At 48.8% G+C, this 19,518-nt stretch overlaps 1 protein-coding gene across 2 annotated transcripts in view; it reads left to right on the top strand.

The window, feature by feature from the left end:
- Window positions 1-19,518, top strand: part of EGFLAM (EGF like, fibronectin type III and laminin G domains) — a 182,007-nt gene that overhangs the window by 143,960 nt on the left and 18,529 nt on the right. For both annotated transcript variants that reach the window (XM_082723444.1, XM_082723443.1), the window contains exons 14-18: window positions 3,347-3,472; window positions 4,815-5,058; window positions 8,074-8,185; window positions 12,764-12,880; window positions 15,557-15,737. In XM_082723444.1, the coding sequence (XP_082579570.1) occupies window positions 3,347-3,472; window positions 4,815-5,058; window positions 8,074-8,185; window positions 12,764-12,880; window positions 15,557-15,737 (780 nt within the window). The remainder of the gene's footprint in view (window positions 1-3,346; window positions 3,473-4,814; window positions 5,059-8,073; window positions 8,186-12,763; window positions 12,881-15,556; window positions 15,738-19,518) is intronic.

The raw sequence follows: 19,518 nt of genomic DNA, 5'->3' as shown, positions 1-19,518 counted from the left end.
GAAACCCAAGGGTTCTTAACCTTTCGTGTGCCATGAACTTCTTTAAAGGTCTGGTGAAGCCAATGGACTCTTCTCAAATGTTTTTATTATTTTCTTTAGGATTTTTTTTTTTTTTTTTTGAGAGAGAGAGAGAGAGCAGGGGGTGGAGGGGGCAGAGAGAGAGAGAGAGAATCCTAAGCAGGCTCCATGCCCCAGTGCAGTGGCTGACGCAGGGCTCGATCTCATGACCTGAGATCATGACTTAAGCCAAAATCAAGAATCAGATGCTTAAGTAACTGAGCCACCCCGGCATCCCAAGATTTTATTTTTAAGTAATCTTACCACCCAATGTGGGGCTCAGATTTACAACCCTGAGATCAAAAGTCACATGCTCACTGACTGAGCCAGCCAGGCACCCCTCGAAATGACATTTTTAAATGCAGAGAATAGGGGCACCTGGGTGGCTCGGTTGAGCCTTTGCCTTCAACTCAGGTCATGATCTCAGGGATTGAACCCCATGTGGGGCTCTCTGTTCAGCAGGGAGTCTGCTTCTCCCTCTGCCCCTCCCCCCAACTCATGCTTGCTCTCTCTCTCTCAAATAAATAAATAAAAACTTAAAAAAAAAATAAATGCGGAGAAAAATATTCCTGATAGGAAACACTTATATTGAAATAAAGCCATATAATTTTTTTTTAAGTTTTGTTATTGTAGTAGTATCTGTGCTTCTTTATAAAGCATTAGAGAATAAGATTATTTAATGGGGGTGGAAGAGCTACCATGGTTTCAAAGTAGTAATTAGCATAAATGATATTTTGAGATATCTGCAACGAGTGGAATGTGATATAACAGTAACTCGGGACTGTTGGCCACAGGCCACGAGCACTACCCATTCTTAGAGGCTTGTTGTCTATGTTAGTAACTGAGGGGAACACTCCCGTTCAGTTGGAAGTGAGGTAAAATAAAGGTTAATGTGTTTTATCAGTTCACGGACCCCCCCGGCCTGGTCTTATTCTCACTTGCTCAGGTCCCCCTGCTGAAACCCAGCACCATGCCTCACATAGCCCTGCTACCTTCCGCGCTTGGGAATCCCGGGCACCTCGCTCCTCTCTTTCTAGACCCGACGCTCCCAATCTTTCCAGGCCCCCATGTGAACCCCCTGCAAAAGGGCTTCTGCCTTCCATGGCACAGCAAAATCCCTCTCCTAAAACCGGGTATGGTCACCCCTTTACAAACCCGCAAGCCTTTTTCCAGGACTTTCCAGCAGTATTAACTCTGCCTGCTTTCTGTGCTCTGGCTCCAGAGCTTCCCCAAACCTGCCCTGAGTCCTCCCAGCCCACTGGCCTGTTCTCCTGTTGTCTTCTCTGCCAGCTCCTCACCCTTCCCTGGTTCCTGGAGTCCCACAGGGTTCTTTCCCCATCCTCTCTAGGAAGCCCCTCCACTCCTGGTGTCCAGGTTACCCCCACGTCACTGCCGCCCCCCAGCGTGCCCCTCATGTGTATAGGGGCTGTGTCCACGGGGCTGAGCAGGGGATGCTGGCACAGGGACCATAGGCTTCCCCTGAGTGAGGCTAGCTTCTCTGCCCAGAGCGACCTGTTCCCGCTCCCAGCCGTGCTCATGGCTCTGCTCCTGCCACTCTATGCAGACGGCCTGGCGGGGACCCCCTGGACATTATGCTAGAGTCTGCCTCCACTGACAGCCTCTAGAAGGAGCTGGCTGTTTCTTCCTTGCCTGTGTCTCACTTTCTCTCCATGTCCCCTGCCACCACCCTGTCCAGCCCCAGGTTCCCTCTCCGTAAGATTTCGTTCCTGTTTCCCACGCCAGCGCTCCTGGTCCGGCTTGCATACCATGGCCAGCAGAATTAAGCCAAAACACCCTTTCATCAAGGAAATGCCCCCTCCCACTCCCACCTCTTAAAATATAGTCACAATGCAAATATATAAAGTAATATTTTCCTGCATGCATCTAAAATAACCCGAGAAGCTCGTTCTACCCTGTGGGAACAGCCCTTCTCTGAGAAAGAGCCACAGCCCACCAAGACCAGTGGGGGCACGGCCCTGCAAGTTTGGCTCTCGGGGATGCTCCTCACCCTCCCCGCGGAGCCAGGATGCTGGCCATGTGCTCGGACTGTGACTGCAGGCCACCTGTCACTTTGGCCTGAACTTCCAGGGTCCCCAACTGGGATTTGCCAAAGCCAGCCCACCCTGGCTGGAGCACCGAGCCATCTGCAGGGGCTCGAATTCACCTCTGTCACGGGCCCCTGCGGTTGGCCTCCTCGAGGGGTGCACACTCTACCAGCCCAGTTCATCCTCCCAGGGAGGCTGAGCACGGAAACAGGGACTGGATCAGCTCGATGAACACAGAGGGCTGAGGACGAAAGGATGTGAGGCTTGCAGAGATGACACAACCAGGCCAACGTTGGGGGTGGGGGATGCTTTTAGCTCAGGCGGGCCCAGCATCACCAACCTGCAGGGCACAGGGCTGGACCCCTCAATCAGAGATGTGCCCCTTTGCCCCCATCCGGGAAAGAAGTGTTTTGTACTCACCTATGTCGTTCTGGACCAAATACTGGCCCTTCTGTCTAATTTATTTCATATATACAAGAAGGAAGACAGCAGAAGCAGAAGACAAGCAGCGCAGGGGAGGTCCATTTGTTCCTCCTTCAACCGATGATCTTGACAATGACAAAATGTGCCCTGCATGGGCCTCTCTGTGTTCGGTAAAGAGAATGGACCCATCTGGCGTGGAGTGTCTCACCACTTTTTACTCCAGGCCACCTTGCTGTCTCCCATGTGATCATAACAGGGATTCTGGAAGGCATGTGCTGAGGTATTAGGGAGCCCCCTTACCCCTCACCCCTCCCTGCCTTAGACAAAAGAGTGGATGGTTCAGGCCAGGTCATACATTAGACATGGCTTCAGTCCCTACCTCATTGCCTCCACTTTGAACCCCCAGGGTGTTAGCACTTAAGGGAACTGCGGCCACACCAACAAGAACACTTTTAACAGAAATGCCTTGTTGATGTGGCGAGATTGAAACACACTCTTGTAGGAATAAGAGAGAGATGAATTAAAGCAGAGACAGCTCATTCATCCTCGTCAGTGGTCATAAATTTGTCCAAGAATTGACTATTGATTAACTGTGTCCACCATGTTTTGAAGATTCGGTGATTCTTCATAAAGAACAAGCCAAAATCAAATTAAAACGAAGGTACGTTCCACTTCCTCTGAACTTGTGCAGCGATACCAGGGAACAGGAGTGGAAGGGAACTGTATTTATCCGGAGCCCTGAGCTGTTGGCGTGCTAAGTGCCATCATCTCGGCCTGGCTCCCATGATGGATCTGTTTGGTAATTCCTCTTCTGTATTTAGGGGAATGCAGCAGCGGGCTCTGTGATGAGGCTTCGTGTATCAATGGTGGCACCTGCACGGCCGTCAAAGCCGACTCCTACGTTTGCCTCTGTCCCCTTGGATTCAAAGGGCGACACTGTGAAGATGGTGAGAAAGAAGCAAGTTGACTGTGATCTCTGCATGGTTAATTCATGTTGATATAATTTTTCATCAGTGTGCTTTTAGCAAGGTCCCATACATTTTTATGGAATTAAAATTTATGCAGTGTTGGGAGACACAGGAGAATCTTGTTTTAACAATTTTATTTATTTAAGAGAGAGTGCATGCACGAGGTGGGGTGAGGGGAGAGGCAGAGGCAGAGGGACAAGCAGACTCCCCGCTGAGCAGGGAGCCCTACACGGGGCTCAGTCCCAGGACCCTGGGATCATGACCTGGGCTGGAGTCAGATGCTTAACCCAGGTGTTCCCCCCTGCCCCTTTTTATAAGGTTGGTGTGTCTTTGAGTGTTCATGGGTCAAATCAGCCAAGGATATATTCATTTGAAGATACTCTTGGGCCAGGCTTTGGTGAGCTCCTTTTGGCCCCCCCAAAACTTAGAAAAACCTCTGCGCATATGGTCTATATCAGACCATTTGCAGCTCATGCTCGTTAGAATGGCTGACAGTTTCAGAGAAAAGGTTGGGAAGTGAGACGCAGAATCATTAACAACGGATAGGACAAAAGTCATCTTGACTCTCTGTTTTTGTACTGTTCTAGTGAATCATTCCACCCCTCTATACCGTCTGCCTAGGTCCCGGTACATGTAGACGCCAACATGTGTGTATATACATGTAAACACATGCGTGTACACAAACGCACATACAATAATGGAAAATTTTAAAGATTTTTAAAAGATTTTGGAGCACCATGCAGAGTTGAACATGTTTTAATTTTTTACCAGTGGTTTAAATTTGGACCTAAGACATCATCCTGGGAGAAAATCTTTTGAACACAGTATAATCTCAAATCTCATTTCTCCTAGAAGAAGGCCTATGGTTTCCAGAAAACCAGAGCTGTTACATATCATCTCATACTTTGTAGTATAACATAATAAAGGTTGATCCTTGCTCACATCACACATTGATGCAACTAGGTCGGGGGGAGGGGGGGAGGGTCGCACCCTCTGCTCCATGCAGTCCTTCAGGGATGCAGGCTCCTGCCTTCCAGTGGCTCTGCCGGGGGGCCTTAGAATCCACCTCCCGCCACCCCCCCTTCCTGCATTCAGCCAGCAGATGAGGGAAGAGGATGCGTGCAAGATGGAGGGAAGTTTTAGGGCTGGACCTGGGGTGCCGTGTGGTACTCCCACCCACATTCTACTGACCGGAATTCAGTTATGGGGGCCAGCGAGCTCAGGGCCGCCAGGAAATGCAGCTTTGCTCTCTATGCAGGAAGACAAGAACGTGGCTAGTCCTGCCCCAGAGGGATTTCTAATGACACGCTTCTATCCTCAGCTTTCAGCCTGATCATTCCACAATTCAGAGAGTCGCTGAGGTCCTATGCTGCAACCCCCTGGCCCCTGGAGCCCCAGCATTACCTCTCCTTCACGGAGTTTGAGATCACGTTTCGGCCGGACTCGGGGGACGGCGTCCTGCTGTACAGCTACGACACAGCCAGCAAGGACTTCCTGTCTATTAACATGGCAGGGGGCCACGTGGAGTTCCGCTTCGACTGTGGCTCTGGGACCGGTGTTCTCAGGTAAGGGCTGCAACTTTCATGCCCCCCCACCACCCAAACGCTACACAGCAGTCACTATGGGAAAAGATGACTTTGTCCTGATAGCTAGCACTCTTCCTGTCTTCCCTCCACAGTTACCTTTTCTGAAATTTGTCCTTGTGTTTATAGATAACATGCTTCCTGTGGCTCAGGCTTTCCTCCTGACAGGACTTCCTTTTCTCCAGTAACTCCCCAGCAGGGAGTGACTCTGTGTGTCCATCTGTGGCAGGCAGGCTAGCTTTGGCCGGGGTCCCCTACCTTTCTTTGCTATGGTGCCATCAGGAGAAACGGGAGGAAGTGTAATTCATCAGCACGTGCTCGGAGCATCCCTGGGTGGGCGCTCAGCAAATAGATGACAACCAGCAAAGAGGTATCAGAGGACATGGAACATAAATGTCCTTGGTGACCTCGCTTTCCATGCTTACTGTCCTCTTACACTGTGTCTTCGATGGTACCAGCTACTAACGAGTCTCTTACACTCTCCACGTAGAGCCGGGCGCGGAGTCAGCTGTCACAGAGCCCCATCCCTGAGCATGATCTCCGGAAGGCTGTGTGACAGGTGGTTTTGATAGCGTGGCGGTGACTAGTTGCTTCTTAAATACTTGCTGGCAGTGGCAGAATTGGCTCCGAGTCGTCAAACCTGTCCTCCTGGAATCCCGCTTGTACTGTTAATTTATTAGCAGATCGATTGTTCCCATCCAGTGTGTCGCTATTTTGATGACTCCCCTAGCCTGTGGATGGTACGGGCCCATGCTCTTCTTATTTGTTTGTGTCTCCCCCTTCTTACCATCTTGCTCCCACAGTAGTTTTTACCTTCAAGCCAGAAGCCTGTTCATCAAAGGCAGACATGGTTCTTGTTCCTATGTTTGGTGAATTGTTTTTTGAAACTCACTACAGTGTTTTGTTCAATGACGCCCTGCAGCAGGAAACCCGACGGTGGTGGTTGTTTTAAAGGAAATCGCGGGCTGCGTTCCATCGTAATTCCTACTGCTAGACTATCATTTTTAGGAAGAGTGTTTGGGAGAGATGTTACAACCTTACATCGCCCTTAACTGCTGGCCGTTTTTCATGGCTGATGAGAAATGCTTACAGCATTAGGTTCCAACAATTCTTAAAAAGGACTACATTTTTGTACCTCTGGTTATGCAAAAATGTCCTAGGTCTCAAGACAACTTTGGTAGGTATTTAATTGATTCAATTTACATATGATTATGCAAAACAGTTGAAGCAATTCCAGTAGAACTGTTTGTCAAGTTGAGAGGGGAAGACACCTTGAATATCACCTTGTGTTTTCACATGGCTTCCTCCTGGACATGGAGTGACCGAAAGCGTGAGCGGAGGGTCGGGTTGATCAGCCCTCCTCCTGGACGGAAGGCACCCCCAACTCCGCACTCTGCAGTGACCGCTCCAGCTGTGAGGTCACAGACTCATAGGACCTGCGTGTCCAGCATCTCTCCTTCATAATTCTGTGCCTCTTTGAGACAAGAGGAGGCTTTAGTTTTTTGTTTTGTTTTGATACTGTGAGTTATTGTCTTCTTGCTTGGCAGGAAAGCACCCAGAAAAAGGATTCTGCATATTGGTTGTGACAAAAGAAAGCAAGTGCTCAAAGTGTTCAAGGGGCAGAGCACCCTCTGTCCCATCCCCTCTCCAGTATAACCTGACAGCAGTGATTACTATGGTGTTTCAGGAGCTCCTTTGCAAGATATTTATTTTGAAAACCATTTCAAAGACTTCCTGCTTGATTAGTAACATTCGCTGAAAACCCCTAACCACAGGAAGTTGTGGAACTGGCCAAATCATGTTAACTTTAGGAAAAGGAGAAGGCAGTCAAGTTCATTATGAACCTGGTTCAAAAATCAAGGCAATTGCAATGAGTTTGTGATGGCTGTGATCGATCCCAGCATGCTGAGGAAGGCAGGTATTGACAGGGAGTGACCTCTGCAGGACGAGCACGCCACCAAGGCACTATGACTTATCACAGAGATGGGGCTGCTGTAAGAGTACCTCTGGTTTCTTTATTGCATATCGATTTAGCCAAGGTGATTAAAATCTAATTGCTAAGGACAAATCACAAAAGCATTTGCCAGAGCAAAAAAAAAATCAAGTGAGGGGGTGGAGACCTTTCGATAATTGTGCCCATTGGTATTCCTGACAGTTTTCTAAAGATGATCCAGGATCAAAAAATAATTGGGAGGTTCAGTGAAGGCTAGGAACTAGACACCGTTAGAAATACAAATGCAATAATTATACTCTTCTTGCATACCTCACTATCCAAAGTAATGTGTAAAACTCCTGTCAGTAACATTTAAACTTCAAGCACTTCTACCTTGAATTAGTAATTGAATTTTTAAAGTACCTTTAATCCTTTTTACAATATCAGATAATATGGAATCTCCCCCCAACATTTTTATGAGAAATTTCAAACATGTAATAAAGTTGGAAGAACTATACAGTAAATATCTTTGTATCTCTCATTTGCCATCTATAATTAATATTTTGCTATATTTGCTTTGTCACATGCCTAGCTATCCTTATATCCATCTATCTGTCCAATCATCCATCCATCCATCCATCCATCCATCCATCCATCCTATTTTTTATGCATTTCAAAGGATGCTGTAAACATCAGTACAGCAGAGAATCTGTGTTTTACACCAGAGCCCAGGTAACTTCTCCGTTTTCAAAGCTTATGTGCAACTGTGATCACATCTCACCCCCTCCTCACCTCTCATTTAGAAAACCAGGCTCATCTGACCCACATTTCAGGCTTGTTGTAACGAATAAATAAAATAATAATTGCAATGTTCCTACCGTAAAGGGGTCCGAGCTCCAATAGATGGACCTTGCCTGCCGTGCTTACTAAACAGGAATGATTTTCTTTGGACTGAATGAAATGAGGCATCTGAGGTTGGCCTCGGTTGCATTCTGGAGGATTCATGAGTGGGATCTGTAACACTGAGGATGTTAACCCACGCTCAAGTTTCTTTCCTTCAACAGGAGTGAAGACCCCCTCACCCTGGGCCGCTGGCATGACCTGCACGTGTCTCGCACAGCAAAGAATGGGATCTTACAAGTGGATAAGCAGAAGGTGGTGGAAGCAATGGCAGAGGTAAGAAGGATATGCTTTAGTGGGAACTGGGGTAGTGTTTTCTCCCTCTTCTGGTGAGAAGAGCAGCAGCGTGGTGGGTAAGTACACGGACCCCAGTGCCAGGCTGCCTCACTTAACACCCAAGCTCCCCACTGGGCAGGTTTCTTCACTTTTCTATTCCTTGGCTGTGAATGGGGGAATGATGTGGGAGGTCTCTTACAGTTGTTGCAAGGACTGAGTGAGCGACTACAAGTATGGCGTTTACAAAATTGCTTGCCACCTCCACCCCTACCGCCCATCCCTGCCGTTGTTCGAGTCAGTGTCTGATAGTCAGGACATGGACTTGGAGCGTGGGCCTACGGGGGCCTGCCTTGGGTGAGTCCTACACCTGACCCTAGGCTCCTGGGTTCCAGACCTAGTTCCATTCTGTCAATTCACATGAGTCATTTGACCTCTAAGTTTTTGTTTTCTCATCTATGAAATGGGGATAAGGGTAATGATAATAGGGCCTAGTTCACAGAGTTGTGCAAATGAGAATAACTATACATGTAAAACGCAGTGGTACTAACGCACGGTCAACCCTATGCAGCTTGACTTATTTGTTAATAGAGTACTCTCGTGACCTCAAGAACAAGAATTTCTACTTGTTTATAACCTTCATCCATGATTTTATTCCCAAGGTCATGTCCAAAGAAAATAACATTTTTAAGAAGAGATAAGAGAGGTTTATTTTAAATTATAACCTACCAGGGTTCTTTACACACAAAACATTTAGTCCCCCCAAAACAGTGGGGAATTTGGATTTTCTACTATTTTAATTCCCAACAGTCTTTGTTCTGAACATCACCAGATTTAAAGAGGCTATTAATGAATGTGGGTATTCTGATAAGAAAATGGATTGGTAGAAAAAAGAAAAGGCAGGAAAAGAGACTTTTGGTGAGGAAAGAGATATTGGGTTGAAGAAGAAAAAAGGAAGGACACGTATATGTCCAGAGGCCAGCATTAGGGATGGCAGTGGTGAGAGGTCCTGTCCGAACCAAGGACCTCCTCATGATTAGAAGAATCCCAAACTGGGTTCTTCTTTAAGAGGTGAGGACCCTTCAGACCTACAAAATGTTCTATATGTATTTTGGCAGGAAGGAAAGAAGGAGAAAGGGAAGGAAGGAAAACAGGGCGGAGGGGAGGGAGGGATGGTTGGAGGGAAAGAGGGAGATGGATTGTAAAGGGAGAACAGGAATCACTTCTGCTATGACCCAGAAAATTCTAACAGCTGAATTTAGTCCAAGATAGAAGTAGAAATTCACAGCTGTAGACGTGACTGTATGTTGACTTAATATAAATTCAAAAAAGCGCTGTATCTCTGTAGGCCTTAGTCACAAACATTTGTACAACAGGAACAAGTTCAGAATGGGTATATTTGTAGATAGTAGGGTCAAGGCCTTTGGTTACAAATAAAAAACTCTTCAGGACATAGTATTTACCATTGGTATTCTACAGCGAAGAGACAACACAATGGTAAAAACCATACCTCACAGTTTCTGTTGCTACCATGTCAGAGAGTGAGAATTAAACCAGCATGGTAGAACCTCTGCCCCCCTGTTGGCTTTTGAACCAGACAGGCTGGAGCGCAACTCCCACTTGGAAAGCTATGTAAACATGAGGGTTAAGTGTAGCTATTCTGGGTGCTTGTGCCATGGTTTTATCTTTTTGCTTGTTTGTTTTGAGGCAGTTCTGAGGCAGGTGTGGAAGTCCCCATGCTTGATCTCAATGAGCTGAGCCTTAATCACATCTTCCCCCGCCAGGGCTTTCTGCTCCCCACACTGCCCATACCACATCCAAAGGCATGGCTAACCCTTTTGATAGAGCAATGGTATTAGGAATAGTGGTTCTAGAGCTTAGAGGTGGCTGGGATTAGAGAACACTGCTGGGGGTCAACCCAGGATGTCAGCCCCTAAGTGTCCACACTAAAGCCAAACTGAGCCCTGGGTCGTTCAGCTGAGAAATACCAACCATCCAGGGTTGAGTCCATTTCCAACTTAAGGGCTCCAGAAATCCCAACCAGTGGCTTCACTTAGCTTTCCCATCCACCTCTAGCTAACCAGAAGTGGCAGATCTAGACACGAAGCCTCATTTTGGTGGGGTCTGTTTGCTTTTCTCTTGCGGTTTCCCATGGGTGGGGCAGCTGCAGCCCAGCCTCTTGTCCATGGGTTAGGGGTAGGGGCAAGGGTTTTGCTGAGCAACCGAAAGGAAGCAACTCTCACCCCATGAGGCCGGTCCTGTTCCAACTCAAAGGTTCTTCAAAACAGCCTGTTTCTCTGAAATCCCTCTGACCCTACAGCCTTCCTCCTCTCCTCTTATTATCTGACTTGAACTTTTGGGTAGCAGTTAAGACGCGACAGCGATGGGTGCCTGTGGGTGTGTGGTGACAGCTGCTGCCTGGGGCAATGTTCTAGGCAGCCGCTAGAATTCCAGAAAGCCCTTCGGCTTCTTTGATGAGCACGGCCTCCTGCCAACCCTGGGCCAGTTAAATAAGAACCCCGGAAGCTGCCAAAGCTTATTGACTGAAGGTGGTGCTGTCTGCATCCCGGTCAAGACCTCTCTGCCATTACCTGGCTGGACCCCATCACTGTGAGCTCCCCCCAAGATGGTGCCCCTTCCTCTCTGCCCTCCCTGTCTCCCCATCCCTACTCGGACCTGGTGCCATATCCATTCTCCTCCCTCTGACCAGTGATCTGCCTAAAACACAGATAGGACTATTTTCTCTCACTGCTTTTTGGGTACAGAGCAAATTTCTATGCACGCAGTGTCTGATCCCTCCCTGCCTCTGTTCTATACCTACTGTTTCCCCACAAGCCCTGACTTTGTCTGGTTTCTACAATTCTGACCCTTCCTCGACCACCTCCACCTCCCCAACTCTCTGGGTCCAGGTTAGGGTATGGGACACACACCTCCCGCCAGCAAGTACTTCCAGACTCACCAGAACTGCCCTTGCTGAGTCCCACCTGCCCGTGTAAGCCTCTGGAGGGCAGGAACTTCCTTGTTCCCTCTTGTCTGGCCAGCATTTAGTGCCTGGGACACAGAAATGCCCAATAATACTGATTAAATCAATGACTAGATGATGCTACTATCTATATTTCATTTCCCCATAAATCGGAGGCAACCTGGCTTATGTTACCTAAAGAGTGCTCATCGCAGAGATCCCAGATTTCAATGTGTCTCCCTTTGTTGGAACATTTTTCTTTTTAGATTTTTTTTTTAATTTATTTATTTGACAGAGATCACAAGTAGGCAGAGAGGCAGGCAGAGAGAGAGAGGGAGAAGCAGGCTCCCCACTGAGCAGAGAGCCCGACGCGAGGCTTGATCCCAGGACCCCGAGATCATGACCTAAGCCGAAGGCAGAGGCCTTAACCCACCGAGCCACCCAGGTGCCCCCCTTTGTTGGAACATTTTAACTTTTTGCTTACAGCTCTTATCTGGAGGAATTTGGACACTAACTATGACGTACAGTTTGTTGACCAGCCCACGCCTGAGAGTTTAGGCTGGGAAGTAAAAACCAGTAACAGGGGAAAGCCTCTGGGGGTTGACATGGGAAGTTTTCTCAGAATATGGAAAACAGAAGAATTTCTCTACCCTTTGTAGTTGATAAGGAATGCCTCCCACTCACCATGCCTGCCTTTTCTCTTGGCCTCCAGCGGTTCTGTCTTTACCACTGCCCATATAACAATAGCTGGTTACACAGGAATGCTGATTATGCATCCAACCCGGGACAAAGTGCTAAGGAAGCAGATCTCAGCCTTCAAGAGAGGCAAGACTGTGCTTATGGCAATCACAAACGCCTCCAAAATATCAAAAGCTACAATAAGGGCTTATTTCTCACTTGCATATCCATCTGTGGTCAGGTGCAGCTTTTTGTAAAAAAAAAAAAAAAAAAAAAAAAAAAAAAAAAATTTATTTATTTATTTGAGGTGGTGGGGAGGATGGGGGCAGACGGAAAGAATCTCAAGCAGACTCACCACTGAGCACGGAGCCTGAGGCGGGACTCGATCTCACCACCCTGAGATCATAACCTGAGCCAAAACCAGCCAAAGTCAGATGCTTAATCGGCTGAGACCCCCAGGTGTCCCTGGTCAGGTGCAGCTTGAATGGGGCACTCAGGCTGAGAGTCACCCTGAGCTACTGTCTGACTCGGAAAGCTTCTGCGAAGACGTGATTCATTTCTCTGCTGCCTGAGTTTTATTGCCTGGAGCCAGCTCCCTCGCCCCATCAAGATCAGCAGGTTGGAGCTGGTCTTCCTGCAGGGAGAGGGGGTGCTTTTGGAGAAGCGCTGACTATGGGTGGGCAGTCGTGCAGCCCACCACACGCACCGTGACAGCTCTCGGTGGTAGACATTAGGGTTCCCATTTTATAGATGTCTAAACAAAGTCTCGGACAGGTTACTGCACTTACAGACATTCCAACAGTGGGGGTAAGTGGCGATGCCGGCCAATGTGGAAGTCCAGCCAGCCTGCTGGGCTGCGTCCCTGGGGTGTCTGTACCCATTGGTTGCCTTGACTACCTTTTCCGAAGCTATGTCGTGTTTCGTGTCTCCTCTCTTGGCAGGGAGGCTTCACGCAGATTAAGTGCAACACAGACATTTTTATCGGTGGAGTCCCGAATTACGATGATGTGAAGAAGAACTCGGGCATCCTGAAGCCATTTAGTGGAAGCATCCAGAAGGTACCGGCTTCACTTACGCATGTTTGTTGTGTGGCCTGGTCTGCAGATGATGGGCGCGAGAACTGTGAGCACTGTAATCCAATGCCTCCAAAAAAGAAGCTTGGGGAAAGTTGTAAGGTTTTCTTTGTTAATGCTAGCCACAGAGCTTTCCAATCCCACTTTCTGATAACGTCAGCTCCCAGGCCTCTGTCCAGCAGACATTCCATGAACACAGCTCAGTGAAGAGGAATCCTTACCGTCAATCCACCAAAGGATCCGGGCAGTGCTGAGGGAGGGAGCAGGCTGCAGGTGGCTGCCGATACTTCTGCCGAAGGGGAGGAGGCCGAGGGGGTCTTCTAGCCGGTCTTGGCTCTGTGCTTCCCTTTGGGGTTACTCTGTGGTCTGCTCAAGTCGGAGCCAACCCCCAATCCAACCTCCACGCCCACTGACACCCCTGCAAGTTAACAATTGTTCACCCATCACGTAACCCAGCCCCTAAGAGCATAGGTGAAGGAAGTCCTTCCGTAGAAGGTTGAGCAAAAACAATCCTTCAGCTAGTTAAAGCTATAGGACACTGACCCCACTCATATTTGTCTGTTATTCCTTCCCTTAGGGCTGCCCATGACCTCTCCAGTTATGATAACATGTTTTGTCTGTAACAGACATGCAGGCTGACTCACCAAACCAGATTTCCAGGACCATGAAACCCTGGGAGAAAAAGGATTTGAAGAAAAGCATATTCGATTCCTGGATGTTAACTTTGTCCTGTTTTCCTTTAGCAACCAATGGTGGGTGGTGGGCCGCGGATCCTTTCTAGCCTTGGGATGAAGTATGGGGGAGGCCAGAACGAAGGAGGCCAGTGAAAGGAGACCCTTTCATGATTTGCACTCAGAGAGGCCCCACGGAGCTCTTTCTCCTCTTGTATCCCACTGTGGGTCCCACAAAAGGGGTCCAGTCAACACTTGCTGACTCTGATGTGTTTCCCTGTGTGGCTGAACAGCGATATCCGGGACACCTCAGCTCAGCCCATAGTCCCCCATCAGCACGGTTGGCTGTGTTTAATCATGTGTTTTAAGTTCTCACTTAGAAAGCGGAGATGCTAAGGGGCCCCACACCCTCTCCCCACCCTTGTCAGGCTTTCCCCCTCCCCCCTTCACACAGCGCACAGAGCCCTTTCCTCCGCACCTCCTGGGCAGGACACCCTCCCCTCCCACGGGCTGAGTCACTGGCTCTGCCATGTCCCGTGGTGGACGGTAGCATCTTGGCTTGTCTCAAGTACGCATGACTCAGTTTCACAGTCTTTTCACTCGGAGCATGAAAAGGGGACAACTATAGAAGGATTCTGGCTGCTTTCTTGCAGCTTGTAAGATTCAAGACCAGGAAAAGAAGTGTTCTCCCAACTCTCCCGACACCCTCCAAGATCTAGGCAAGCCTGTGGAACCACGCATTAGTGGCAGGAAGGACCACGGCTAACCTCTTCGGACGCCCTGCAGGGCGGAGGTCTTTCTGAGAGGTGCTCTGTCCGCAGATTCCACAAACTGACTCAAGATGCAGCCGAGGTTGGAAGTGCATGACGCTGAAGCACCCACAGCTCAAAACAAACACACTCTCCACAGCAAGGGCTGAAAAGCTTGGCTCCGTTTATTTGGGGCTGGAAAGCCCAGTAACCTCTCCCCGTCACCCCTCATTTCCACTAGAGCCCCCACTGCAGGGAGCAGGGTGTGAAGGCAAAAGAGCTCTCCTGTCCCAGCGAGTCTGCACGCAGTGCGAAGAATGGCATCTGGGTTTCTTTCTTTCTTTCTTTTTTTTAAATGGTGGGGAACAGGATGTGGAGAAGAAGGGAATTCATAGAGGAGGGGGTGGGACAATCAGGAAGACCCAGTTGATGGAGCTGTAGATTCCCCAGAGCCCATTAGCCAGAAGAACACAGCAGCACAGGGTGAAGCTTCTCCCAGCCCCACTGCCACCGGGAGCCATCCATTTCCCTTTGGTTCCTGCCCGTGTGGTTCTTTCTTTTGTATTCTTTCCTACTTGGCTTCACAGCAGCACCTTTCTTCCTTGGCTGCATCTTCAAGTCACTTGGAAAGCTTTTATTTTTTTTTTTTTTTTAAGATTTTATTTATTTATTTGACAGAGAGAAATCACAAGTAGTCGGAGAGGCAGGCAGAGAGAGAGAGAGGGAAGCAGGCTCCCTGCTGAGCAGAGAGCCCGATGCGGGACTCGATCCCAGGACCCTGAGATCATGACCTGAGCCGAAGGCGGCGGCTTAACCCACTGAGCCACCCAGGCGCCCCACTTGGAAAGCTTTTAAAAGTGACTGCTGACCGGCCCCGACCCTCAGAGATGCAGGGGGGACCTGCCTGGCACCCGGCCATCGGTACTTTTCTTAAAGTTCCCCAGGCCATTCTAACAGGCAGCCAGGTTGAGGACCCTCATTTATGGGGACCTCTTTATGACCTGGAATCTTCCAGAGCCAGAGGATGCTTTCCTCTCTGCAGAGTCTCCCAAGGGCCACAGGTAATGACATCAGTTTCTGCATCGCTTTTACAAGGTGATACAAACACGAACTGGACGTTTTCTCTTTTATGAAAGTTCCCTCACCAGGCGTCACGCAGGTGAGGATGCCAAGGGAGGCTTCAGCCGACTGTGAAGATGTGTCCCGAGTGCCCAAACGTCTTGACCTTTTGTCCCCTGCAGATCATTCTGAACGACCGCACCATCCACCTGAAGCATGACTTCACGTGGGGCGTGAACGTGGAGAACGCAGCCCACCCCTGCGTGGCGGGGCCCTGTGCACACGGGGGCAGCTGTCGGCCCAGGAAGGAGAGCTACGAGTGCGACTGCCCCCTGGGCTTTGAGGGGCTGCACTGCCAGAAAGGTAGGCACGGAGCGGGAAGGGGTGTCTCTGGAAGCACGGGGGCCGCACTCTTCCAGGAGGCACTGGGAACCCCAGGACAGCCAGGCACATGGTTTTGAGCAGTGAGTTCAGGAACATAATAGCTGGTATGTCCCATGGTTAATTATCCTATTAAAGAAGAATCATAATGTCAAAGTATCTTTAACAGTGGGCCTCTTCCCTGAGAATGCCCTGATGGTCTAGGTACCAAAAGCTTAAATCCTAGTGTCTTCAAGTCACTTGGAAAGCTTTTAAAAGAAGGGTTTCCGGGACCCATGCCTCTGAGCCATACCCAGAGTCCGTCCTGATAGGTGGGTGCCTGGGCTTTAGAGGCTGGTAAGTATGTTGACCTCTACCTGTGAACATGATAACGAGAAATCTGAGAAATCTTGCCCAGGACAGAAAAAGGTAAATTCTGCTGAATTATAAATAACCTTCTGTGAAGTGCTATTTTTCATGCTCTTTCCTCTGTGCCTGGGTTTCCTCCTCAATAAAACGGGAGTAATCATGCAATAATGTCTAACACAGACGGTGGTAATATAGGTTAAATGAGGCAATGCTTATTCCTGAGAAACATGTCTACTAAGCCCTCAACCAGTACTCACCGTCATTGTTATTGGTGAGAAGCACCTGCTCCCTGCAGGTGCTGGGAGCTACTCAACTTCCAGCCCGCCCTTGTCTGAAAGCTAGAGCAGGTCACAGGCCCTACATGATGGAGCTTCCCACATCTGCCCCAGGGAGGCCACGGACCTTGTGTCCAGAAGAGGCCTACCAGTATATGGTCATGTTAGGCCATTGGATCTTTTTGTTTCAGATATTAGTACGGCCTCACCTGTCTGGGAACTAATTTTAAAAAAGGGGGGGGGGCATCAGGCCACAGGAAGTGAGGTGGTGAGCCTCAGTGAAGGGACGTGTGCTCTCTCTTTTCCATCTCTTTCCAGGTTCCTGAACTTTATCAGAATTCAGGCTTAGGGGAAGACAGTTACAGGCAGATGCTGTAGTATAGGAATAGTAGGAGAACTTGTTTTGCAGTGACCATGGGAAATAGAAATGCTAATTTGCTGATTGGAAGCCTGCAGTGTATTTTATTTCAGTGAATTTTGAAAACTGCGTGGCAAATTATATGAAATATGTTTATGAACATAGCTCACCCTGTGATGAACCCCCGAAGAAGAGTAATTGATCCATTTCTGGAAAGATCCTGATTATAATTCTAACAAGCAAATTGTTGTTTGGCTAATGGCACGTACTTGTGGAGATTTAGTTCAAGAGCAGCCCATTCATTCGGAAAATTGAGTTTGGATTTTACACATTAGTGTTTGAGTTTCCTGGGTCTCCAGCTTTACCAGAAGCAATTCGGATTTGCTCCTGCCTTAAATACTCACCTTAATGGTCCATATATAAAGTCCAGCCTTAAATGAACATCTCACTTTGAGAATTAGAGGAGGAAGGACGGGATAATTTGCGATCTTGTTAAGCCTCGTTTTCCGCTGCAGAGCAGTAGCCGTAACAGATCTAAAGTGCTCACATTTATAGCTTTCTAACATTGGGTTCAGGTTCAGTGAGAAGCAAGTATCACCAGCATGAGGAGTCAGAGCCCCAGGGAGGGCCTGGACAGCAGCCAGGGAGCCTGGGGGGCATTAGGCCTCTTTTTCTGGAATATGCTAGGCTTGAGGCCAGAGTAAAAAACTATCACCTCCCCTCGTGTTGTATCAGTGTTTCCTTAAGCTTTGAAATAAAGATAGTGTTTCTGCCCCAACAGCAGCCTGGGCTACTCCTAGGAAGGCTTATGCATGGCAGGGGGGTGGGTGGCCTATAGCAGTCATTTCCTCTGTTAATTGGCTTGAGAGCATTAATGGGACACTGGGTACAGGTTAGGGCTGTTAAGGACAAATTTTCTGGGCCCCTGCAGGCACATGGTGGCATGCAGTTGTCACACGGACTGCTCTAATGTTGGGGTGGGCATCACGTCCTGAGTGAGGATTGGAAAGAGAAGGGAGAGAGATGGGCTGCTCTACTGTTCCACAGAGATACAGAAGAACATTCTAAAAGTTTGGTTAGATTCTTGGTGGGAGAGACCAGGAATGCTCAGAAGCCATCCTTGGTCGTCAGGATGAATCTGACTGGTAGACAGGAAACAGTCTTGTCTCATCCATCGAGGTGGTCCCTAACTTCCTATATTTAAAAGTTTGGGCTTTTTTTTCCCCCTCCCTGATAACCAGATCATGTTTCAAAAGCAAGAACCTATTCTTAGTATTCCCTCTGGAAGTGAAATCCTTTTACAACAACACATTGCGGAAGTCACCAGCGCTAGGCCTCATTCAATCCATGCCACCTTCTCTTCCAGCAGTTTAGTGTTGGAGAATCCCTGGTGAGTCTGGTTTTCTCTACCCTGGTCAGGGGGTTTGTGGCACACAGGCGATTTCCTCTAGGACACCCATTGGGGGCTTGGCACCTGTTCTCACTTCTTAGTGGCCCAGGAGGGTTGGAACCAGAAACTCGGGCAAATCCTGGAGTGGTCTAGACACCCAGACCATCACAGGGGTCTAGGGACCTCCCCCTCTGTCCATGCAAGGCTGAGCTCAGACAGAAGTTGGCATCGAGCTCCCACTGAGTGCCTTACTGCTCCCGGGATGCTGTGGGTTCCCTGTAGTACCAACAGCTATGGAAGTCTGAACTGTCCACCTCAACCTGGGGAACCCACCAGGCCAGGAGAAGCCAGTTGTTCTGACTCCCAACCTACTTCTAGCTTCAGGTGCCTACAGAAATCATACGGCCTGACTTTGGTGGTCCCCTCTCCTTCCGTGTGGGGTCTCTCACTCTTAGGTGCCTTCTGCCACCTCACATCTAAGCACCCCCTTGGGGCACCCCAATACTGAGACTCCCCCTCTCCTCTCACAAGAGGGGTGTCAGGAAGGCCTCCCTCCTCAGAAAAGGTATGCCCCGTCCTTACAGATTTCGTTTCTCCTTCTCTCTACTCTCATCCAAATTTACCCATCTTGCGTCGGGGCCCTCAGAGTTCTTGTATCTCAGTAGGTTACTAGTGAGTTAAAGCAGAATTTCACAAAGCTCATGAACAAAATTAGGTTCTAAGAAATATTAATGGCTGTTTTGAGCACACATGCGCAGACAGACAACATGCGTTCACAGACACAAAATGGGAGCTGGGGTTCTGTGGGCTGATAATCCTGAGTAACCCCAGTTTCAACAGCTCTCTCATCTGGGGGACTTCTTGGCGCCTTGGCTGTGATCAGAGTGTCCAAGACAAGGTAGAGAATGCAGCTGCCCCCCCGCCCCGGCCCCCAGGGCTTCTCCCAGCCAATAGCACGCAGGCCATTTGGGAAAGAACTCTGAGGCCCGGCCTCCCTTCCCTGCATGGACAAGTTTGGACTCCGGGCGTGCAGGACCGGTCCGGCCGCTAGGTGGCGGTGTTTCACTGCAGCGGGAGAGCCGCTCCGCACTCAGAAACTGACAGGGAACTAACTGGGCTTGGGCACAGGGTCCTCAGTCCTACAGGATGGGATTTGTCTCATCATTGCACATCTACCACAAATGCAACATTTCGAACATTTTCTGTTGTGTTTAGCCAATTCACAGCACACTGTGAGGTCTGATTTAGATGATTTTGCTTTTTCTGGTCCCAGTATATGAAAAATAGTTCAGTACATGTAAGCCATAATTTAGGAAAAATCAGTCTATAAAAACACAAATTCATACAGCGTATTCCTTATGCAGGCTATGGGGACTGTTTTTTCCTTAGCTT

Source organism: Mustela nivalis, assembly GCF_964662115.1.
Source record: "Mustela nivalis genome assembly, chromosome: 3".
NCBI lineage: Eukaryota > Metazoa > Chordata > Mammalia > Carnivora > Mustelidae > Mustela > Mustela nivalis.
The sequence above is the reverse complement of the archived record's forward strand: the minus strand, read 5'-3'. Positions and strand labels throughout refer to the sequence as shown.